Raw genomic sequence first — 8,434 nt, 5'->3', positions numbered from 1 at the left:
AGGAGGACCTCCTGGGTAAGAGACAGAACGAGGACGGTCAGCCCTGATCCTACAGGGATGTATGGCTTCCTTAATCCCCCAAGAGGTAGCCTTTGTAGTAGCATCAATGAATGGGGCCAGCATTTCTTAAATGACACAAAGATGGATCCTACAAGCCCTTCCCCCAGCTTTCCCAGCCCCTGGTCTATTGACCCTAGATGGTCTCTCCTCCCCCCCCTTCACCCTGCTCACGAAGGAAAGCAGAACCATGCTTAGGGCAAAGAGCAAGTTTATTTGGTGAATGCTGACAGCAATATCATCCAAGAGAGACGAGCTGGCAAAGGTGCTGTGACAAGAGGACCTAGGACGCCTTCAGGGCTACATGCAGTCTCACACAGGGGAAGGCACAGGGCTCAGGCGCACCAGGAACGTCCTCAGCCATTCAGCACCATACGGACGAGCTCTGTGGATGAGAGAGAGGGGTGAGCCAGGGAGTAGGGCTGCAGGGAGGGGTCCACCAGGGGCCAGGAGACCATAGGACCACAAGGGTAGCACAGGAGCGTGCCCGCAGAAACCAACCTTGGCTTTGCAGAGGAGCCACCTTGAGTCTGCCCAGTTCTCTCGGCCCCCAGCTCCCCTCCCACCTGCTGTTAGCTCCTCCACCCCACCCTGAGCAGCAAGAACACAGCAGGAGGCAGAGAAGTTCTCAACTACACCTACAGCTACTGTCAGCCATTGGCAGGAGAAGACAGAGGTTTGGGTTAGGGTACCTCCAAGCTGCCCAGCAGAAGGAAGAAGAAAGGACTAATCAGCTATAGCAGCACGATGGGGCAGGCAACCAACCCCCCTATGCCAACCACCTATCCCCAGGGCCAAAGGAGCACCCTGAAGCAAGACAGGGACAGGCCGGTGCGAGTTCCCAGACGCTAGCGCCCCAGGCCCTATAAGCAAAACCTCAGAGCCCATTCTAGGAGAAAAGGAGGTACCACACCCCCAGGCTGTCTTCCTCTTTGAGGAACCCCTCCCCTGCCCTCCCCGGTCAGCTCCATGCAGAAACATGCCAGGAGGAAGTCAGATGGTAGTAGGGGAAGGGCAAGGGCTAGAGGGCAGAGCTTGGGCAGAAAAACACTGGGGAGGGGGCAACCAGAGAAGGGGAGGCTGGGAGGAGCCGTACCCGCCCCATGGGCCCGTCACCCCGACAGGATATGCCTCACAAATGCTGCAGGAAGGAAGAGACATTCATGGTGAAGACCAGACACAGACATGGGGTGAAGGTGTCAGGCAGTGGGGGAACAGACATTCCCTGATTTGACTCCCCCCCACCACCACCACCACACACAGTACCCCTTCCTTTCCTATTCCCATGGCCTCCCACTCCTGGGCTGGGCTGGGCCCTGCTCCTTGCCTTCTGGCTCTTTTTGGAGCCAGGGACAGGGAGAGGCCTAAACGCCGGGCATGACCTGCCTGCACAACTTGCTTCAGGAGAGCCCCAGTTCATCCCTCACCTTCATAGTTGATACAACCATTGCTGTCCTCGTGCCCTGCCACCAGCATCTCTACTTCTTCCTCCGTCATCTTCTCACCTACAGAGGGAAAGAAAAAAAAAGCATTTTGGGAACTGGGTGGCAGGTGTGTATCAGGTGGCATCTCCACTCAAGGAGCAAGGGCAGAGCCTTACCCAGGGTGACAAGAACATGCCGGATTTCAGCACCCATGACCGTGCCATTCCCTTCCTTGTCAAACACCCGAAGGCCTTCGACGTAGTCCTCGTAGGTGCCCTGGTCCTTGTTCTTGGCCACAGTCTGCAGCATGGGCAGGAAGTGTTCAAAGTCCAGCACCTTCACATTCATCTCTGCCATAAAGGAGGTGGAAGGAAAGTCACACAGGTTCTCAGGACTGAGGAGATTACAGGGACCACAAGTGAGCAGGTGGCTCCCACTCAAAGCAGGAGAGATCTGTGGGATTTGCTAGTTGAGACAAACCTGCTTGAGTTCTGGTCTATGAAGATAAAGGGAAGCTCTCAGCTGAACAACTGTAGGCCCATTACCACACTGAGAAATTGTTCGTGAGGACCCTCACCATCGCTCTTGGGATTCCCCAGGACCTTGAGCACCTCGGCGTTGGTGGGGTTCTGGCCCAGGGCCCTCATCACATCCCCACACTGGCTGTACAGGATCTTGCCATCCCCTGTCCGGTCAAACAGCTGAAAGGCCTCCTTGAACTCTGAAGATTCAGATACACATCAGCACTGAGCAGCTGGGGGTTAACCCATACCCGCCCTCACAACCCCTTCTGCCCAACTTTGATCATGCTGAGGCAACCAGGTATTTGTACCGCTGTACACCCAAGTCCACTAAGAGGGGCCTAGTGTCCCTGTCTCCCAACACAGGTGTCCCACATAATGACACAGCCTTCCTCCCCCCTGGGCAGAACGGTCACATCCATTCACAGGCCCCTCTGCCTACAGCAAGCCTGCCCAGCCTCCTCACTACTCGGCTCAGGGCAGGAATTTGCCACCGCCCTGTCTGGGTCCTGTCCTTATAAGGAAGTGGGAGCAGCAGCCTGGGACTGGGGTCATCCCAGCCTGCCACTTCCCACCCCTCCTGTACAGAAAGAGACCTTCAGAGGGTACAGCTATGAAGTATCCTCAGCAAATCCCCCTGTCCCCATTTCCTCAAAATTCCAGGTCACTGCTTTTTACAATCTTAACAATTCCAAGCTGGGGCGGGGGCTGTTATCGCAGGAGGAGAAAAGAGGCAGAAGCTGATTAAAGGACAGGAGCACAGGCAACTTAATACACCCTCCCCACACCGCACACACAGCAGGCATTAGGTGACCAAGTTGTTTCACATACCCACACCACCTAAAACTCACGCGGGGCTTGGGGCTCGGATCTAGAGTGGAAGGGGAGGGAGGAAGAAAGAGTGAGAAAAGAAAATGGAGGATCCAGAAAGAGGGAGAAGGGAATCCAGGAAGTACTTCCCTGGGGGTGCTGAAGAGATGACAGGTTGGGGTTAGGAGGTGGGTGCTAGAGGCGGGGGTCCCTCTCCCTAAACATGACCTCAGTAGGGGTCAGAGATTACTTACCTGCAGTCTGGTCCTCGGTGAAGTCACACTGCTCAGAGAAGAGGGGAGCAGTCAGCATCTGAACCCCAATCCCCCAAGCTTCTATCCCAGTCCCACAAACTGAACCACAAACTCCTGTTCCGTGCTGGGGACTCGTTTCCCGACAGGACAGGACTCCTAAACTTTCCAACCCCACCCCCGACCTTCCAGGCCCTCAGGTTCCCTTTGCAAACCCCTACCCCCGATTTCCCGCCTCTCGCCCCAAATCCCGCTCATCGTTCCAGGTCCCGGGCCCCACCATCTTGACGGCTCCGCTCCGCGGGACCTTTTCCTGCAGTAATGGCTCCGGTTCCCGGCCCAACCCTAGCCTTAGTACGTCCCAATGACGTCACCCTCAGCTGATCCAGCCAATAGGAGTCCAGGCCTGGCTTTATGCAGATAATATTGCTACATTAGTAATGAGGTGGGCGGGGCCCGCTGCTGCTTCCTCCCGCATAGCCCTACCTTGAGGGTAGGAAACCGCAGAAGCGGGTCGAGCTGGGCGCGGGGAAGCTGCTCCTCCGTGCAGCGGGAAGATCAGACGATATCGGTCTGGGGAGAGGGGAGAGCCCACCCTGCCCGCCCTCCCGCCGCCCCCGGTCCCACGACTGAAGAAAGCAACAGTCGGACGCCTAGGGAGGAACCGTCTCTTTATTTTAAAACAATAGTTGGCCTCCTAGTGGCAGGAACGTGCTTCCGCCTGCCGGGGAAGGGGGGCAGTGTCCGACCCCGCCGCATCTGTGGAAAAAGACGAAAGCTGCCAAGGCCTGTCGCTCGCGCGCAGCAGGACACGAAAACGCACTTCCCTGCTTTTCTGCCCTGGCTGCGGGAAGGAAAGGAAACTTGCCCCTCCAGGTGGGGTGTGGGGAGCCCTACCTGGAGAGCTCAGACGCTTAGGATGTGCTTCAGGAAGGCTGCAGAGAGGAGGCAAGAGAGGTTCAGAAGCAGGCCCTTCGATAATCCATCTGATTTTAGACAATCCAGGCCCCGGGGTGTCCCCACCCACACACCGCGAGCCTTCTGCCTCCCCTCCTCCCCGTCCCTTCTGCTCGCTCGGCCCCTCACCTTCATAGTTGATGCAGCCATTGCTGTCCTCGTGTCCTGCCAGAACAGTCTCCACCTCCTCTTCAGTCATCTTCTCTCCTGAGCCCCAGACATAGCATTTTAGTCCCTGCCCTCCCTCCCTCCCTCCCTCCTCCCCAACCAGGCCTTTCTCTTCTGGGTGGTACCTTCTCTTCTCCCACCCTTGGAAACTTGCTCATAGCAACAGAACCCCAAAGGGATCCTCTCCTTGTAATGGTAACAGTTCGAATGTGTCCCTGCATCTTGCTTCCCGTTTCATCTGCATTAGCACCTGGTGAAAGCTTTGACAGAGGGAAAGTGAATTCCAGAGGGTTAAGGGGCTACCAGATCACGGAGCACAAGCATCTCTTCCACCACAGAACATCAGGTTTTCCACCTCATCCCCTTTCCTCTGTCCTTCGGGAGGCATCTGCATGTACCCTCACTTCACCTCCTGCAGGAAGAAGCCCTTCAGATTCTCCCCCCATGGCTCTGACTTTCTCAGTCTCCTGCCCATGACCTATGGGCCGATAATCCTTCCCTGGCTCTGCCTACTTGGCTAACCTTCTTGGTCCACTCCCTCCTCTCCAACCCACAGGAGGTCTGGTCCCTGCCTCACCCAGGGTGGTGAGGACATGTCTGAGCTCTGCTCCCATGACTTTGCCGTTCCCCTCTTTGTCAAACACCCGAAGCCCCTCCAGGTAGTCCTCATATGTGCCTTGGTCCCGGTTTTTGGCTACGGCCTGGAGCATGGGCAGGAAAGTCTCAAAGTCCACACGCCGGGACTTCAGCTCTAGAGGTTAGAAAGGAGAGGGAGAGGTCACTGTAGAGTCACCTTGCTCCCAGCTCCCATCCCTACCACAAAGGCTTTCATCCTGTTCAACATTCAGTTCGTTTTTCTACCCGGAGTCTGACAGTTTTTGAAGTCCTGAGACCCACCCCAGCATCCTTTGTCACCTTGCCAGCATTCCTCGGTTCCACCACCACCCCGAAAACCCGCACTGTTCCAGGCGTCCCCCTCACCATCACTCTTGGGGTTCCCCAGGACCCTGAGCACCTCGGCGTTGGTGGGGTTCTGGCCCAGGGCCCTCATCACGTCCCCACACTGACCGTACAGGATCTTGCCATCCCCTACTCGATCAAACAGCTCAAAGGCCTCCTTGAACTCTGAAGTATAAGAAGAGGTCAGGGTTGGGACTCGGGGTTCCCATCACCACCCCTCCCCCACCCCTGACAGAATGGAGGTTCAGAAACTATGTGCTAGAGCTGGGCAGAATAGGGGACACAGAGACCACTAGCACGGAAGTTTTCAAGGTTGGGACTGGGGTCAGGGGAATAGAAAGAGGATCTGACCGGGGGCTGGGGACTAGACGGTGGAGCTTAAGGGACCAGCTTCTCCTCACCCTCCAGCTGGTCCTTGTTAAACTCGATCTGTGGAAGAAAAGAGCAGGTGAGGAGGGATGACAGGGCTCATTCAATCTCTCTCCAGCACTCCTCCCAACCAACTGGCAGCCACTTCTGGGGAGGGGCCCAACGAGACCAGGCGGGGAGCCCAGCTACCTCAGTCCCATTCCCAGCTCTGGACCTTGGGAGAATCCCAAGAGGAGGAATTATGGGGGGGAGGGCTTCCTGGGAACAGGGTTAATCCCATGCCACCTGTTTCCCTCCCTCCAGTGCCCTGAGCTCTGCATCCCTCACATAACTGGGGACTGAACAAAGGCTAAATTTACCCCTGGCCCCCAGCTGTGATTGTCTAACAAGTCTGTCCTCTTCAGCCTTCCCTCCTGGGGTTCAGGGCTGTGGCTTTTAGAATTGAACTGTCAGCCAGGAACAGGCACCAGTGCCCTCTCTTCACCTTGAAACTGTCCTCAGAACCCAGATGTTCCCCATCTCACGGGTCCCTGCCTCCAGCAGGGGGTCAGTGAGAATGTGTGTACGTACCCACACACGTTATAGGTCAGAGGGCGAGAACAAAAAAGAACAGCAGAGTCATAAGCCTGGATGCCTCCAAAGGGGGGGACTAAGAGAAATCTCTAATACCTGTCCAGTGCTCCCTGATTCCCTGTCTTCTAGATACCCCCAAATCCCCTAGGCTGTTTCCCACCCTGTATCATCCCTTCCAAGTTCTTTCCTCACTCTCCCGGGACTCACCACCACTTTGGAGAGATCGATGGGGGGCTCCTGGGTTTTCTGAGGGGCAGGGGGGGCAGCTGGAGCTGGCTCAGCCTTGGTCTTGGCTGGAGGGGCCCCTGCTGCTGGTTTGGCAGCAGGCTTGGCAACAGAGGGTCCTGCTGGTTTCTTCATGGGAACATCCTTCTTGGGAGGCATGATGTCCGGTGGCCAAAGGACAGTGTGCCGATGGGGGCACCCATCTCTGTTTAAATAGCCAGGGAGTCTGGGATGTCAAGGGGCGGGGGCAGGGGCAGGGAGCCAGTTGGCGGTGGGGAGGGTGAGATAGAGGAGAGATATGCTGGCCTGCCCTGGACTCCTATGGTTCAGGACTCCTGCCCCAAGGTCTTCTCTCTTCTGTTCACTCGGCCCCAAATGCTGGCCAGAACAATGGCCCCTTTGGGGGCAGGGGAAGGAAGCCAGAGACTGCCCAGAATGAGGGAGTTAATGTCCGGGGTAAGGATAGGATGCTTGCTGGTGACAGACACTGACACAGGGGGGTGAAGCAAAGAAGAGGACCCAGGTGCTTCAGGCCTCAACCCCCGACACAGAGTTGCCCCTTTCCTAGCAGCTTTAGATTCTTAAAGGCTGAGGCAGGGAGGGGGGCCTTGTGAGGTAGGATTGTTAAAGTGGGGTCTGGGAGGGGCACCTGGCTGGCTCAGTCAGGAGAACATGCAACTCCTGATCTCTCCGGGTTGTGGGTTCGGGCCCCACATTGGGTGTGCAGACTACTCAAAAATAAAATCTTAAAAAAACAGTGGGGTCTGGGAGCAGTGAAAGGTGAAAAAAACAAGCAGGTCCTCCACTCCGCTCTGACCACGGTTGAGAAGCAGGGGTGGTTGACCCACAGGCTAATAATCCCCAAATCTTACAGTCCCTGTCGCCCTCCCTCCCTCCCAGCCCAGAGCTGGAATTGTGCACAATACAGATAAAGAATAGTAACAGAAAGAGGAGTGTGACATCCCCCATTGTCTCCTGTTCCCAGTATTGTATTAAGGGTGAGGGTGGGGGCAAGGATCAAGTTTAACACCCACCACCCATACTCCCAAGGAAGGAACCCTTTTCCACAAGCCCACGGTCATTCAAGTCCGACAAAGGCAGGATGCCTGCTGAACTTGCAGGGACTCACTCTGTGGTGGCACCTGAGGGGAAGGGCAGGCCCTGAGAGGCAAAGGGCCTAAATTCTAAAGTCTCTAATAAAAAGGATGTGCGAGGTCCTATGGGCTCTCCGGGTACTTAACCCCTAACCAGAGAATAATAAAAACCCTGACACTGGTGCCAGGTCCCAAACCTTGATGGGGACACCAGGGTAGGGTCTAAGTCAGAGGTGGGTTGGGAGAGGATAGAGGTTGCTGGCTATTTTGCTCTAGGGATAAGGAAGGAAAAGGATTTAGGCAGCGTTCTGAGGAAGAGAATAGTGATTACACTTAGACCCTGGAGTTCAGAGAGCTGAATCTGTCTCCCACTTGCAAAAAATGCGTCTGAATCTCATCACTGAACATTGTCCCATTTTAGAAAAATCAGAATCATTCCACCCTCCCAGAATACATCACACACACACGCGCGCGCGCACACGCACGCACGCACGCACACCTTAAATCAAGCTTAAATAAAGGAAAGAGTCCCTCCCCAGCTCCCAAAAACTTACCCTGCGGGGTCCAGGTAAGGGCGGAGGCGGGGCACTGGGAGGAGGCTGCGGGCCCCGAAGGGTTAACTCCAGCGGCCTCGAAGCATGCCGGGAGTCGTAGTCCTCGAGCGCCCGCGGGCTCACGGGAAACGCGGCTCTCTAGCTGGAAGAGGACGCCCAAGCAGTGGCTTCCGGCAGGTGGCGGTAGTTGGTGACTCAGGCTGTTTTGGCGCTCCTCTTGTCCCGGAACTAAAAGGCAATGAGCAATTTACAGTCCCCTCCCTTGACCCTAAAACCGTGCGGGGGGTCCCCCCCGGATGTCTCCCTTGCCCAGCCGTGCGTTCCCCGTTTAGCGTGGGCTGGGGTATGTTCCGGGATCGGCTGGTGGGAGAACGCCGAACCAGGGGGAAGGGCAAAGCTGCCGCCGGCCGGATGGAAGGCGCCGTGGCAAGCGCTCACTGCCCCGGAGACAGTGGTGCGGTCGGCTTAGCT

At 56.4% G+C, this 8,434-nt stretch overlaps 2 protein-coding genes across 2 annotated transcripts; both read right to left on the bottom strand.

Moving 5' to 3' along the window:
* Window positions 1-251: 251 nt before the first annotated feature.
* MYL6 (myosin light chain 6) lies at window positions 252-3,426 on the bottom strand. The gene is made up of 6 exons (XM_028111003.2): window positions 3,344-3,426; window positions 3,067-3,094; window positions 2,059-2,202; window positions 1,658-1,831; window positions 1,485-1,562; window positions 252-442 (listed from the first exon to the last, which is right to left on the bottom strand). Exons 1-6 carry the CDS (start codon window positions 3,344-3,346, stop codon window positions 414-416), a joined length of 456 nt encoding a protein of 151 aa, XP_027966804.1. The 5' UTR covers window positions 3,347-3,426; the 3' UTR covers window positions 252-413.
* Window positions 3,427-3,739: 313 nt separating this feature from the next.
* MYL6B (myosin light chain 6B) lies at window positions 3,740-8,202 on the bottom strand. Its single transcript, XM_028111001.2, has 8 exons — window positions 7,964-8,202; window positions 6,298-6,520; window positions 5,550-5,577; window positions 5,170-5,313; window positions 4,766-4,939; window positions 4,150-4,227; window positions 3,961-3,998; window positions 3,740-3,822 (listed from the first exon to the last, which is right to left on the bottom strand). Exons 2-7 carry the CDS (start codon window positions 6,472-6,474, stop codon window positions 3,970-3,972), a joined length of 630 nt encoding a protein of 209 aa, XP_027966802.2. The 5' UTR covers window positions 6,475-6,520; window positions 7,964-8,202; the 3' UTR covers window positions 3,740-3,822; window positions 3,961-3,969.
* Between the last annotated feature and the right edge of the window lie 232 nt (window positions 8,203-8,434).

The sequence above is a fragment of the Eumetopias jubatus genome, unplaced genomic scaffold, assembly GCF_037043125.1.
Source record: "Eumetopias jubatus isolate StellerSeaLion01/CBP00866 unplaced genomic scaffold, mEumJub1_p1.0 scaffold_8, whole genome shotgun sequence".
In the NCBI taxonomy this organism is placed as follows: domain Eukaryota; kingdom Metazoa; phylum Chordata; class Mammalia; order Carnivora; family Otariidae; genus Eumetopias; species Eumetopias jubatus.
Note: the sequence above shows the minus strand (reverse complement) of the source record. Positions and strands in the feature narration are given on the sequence as shown.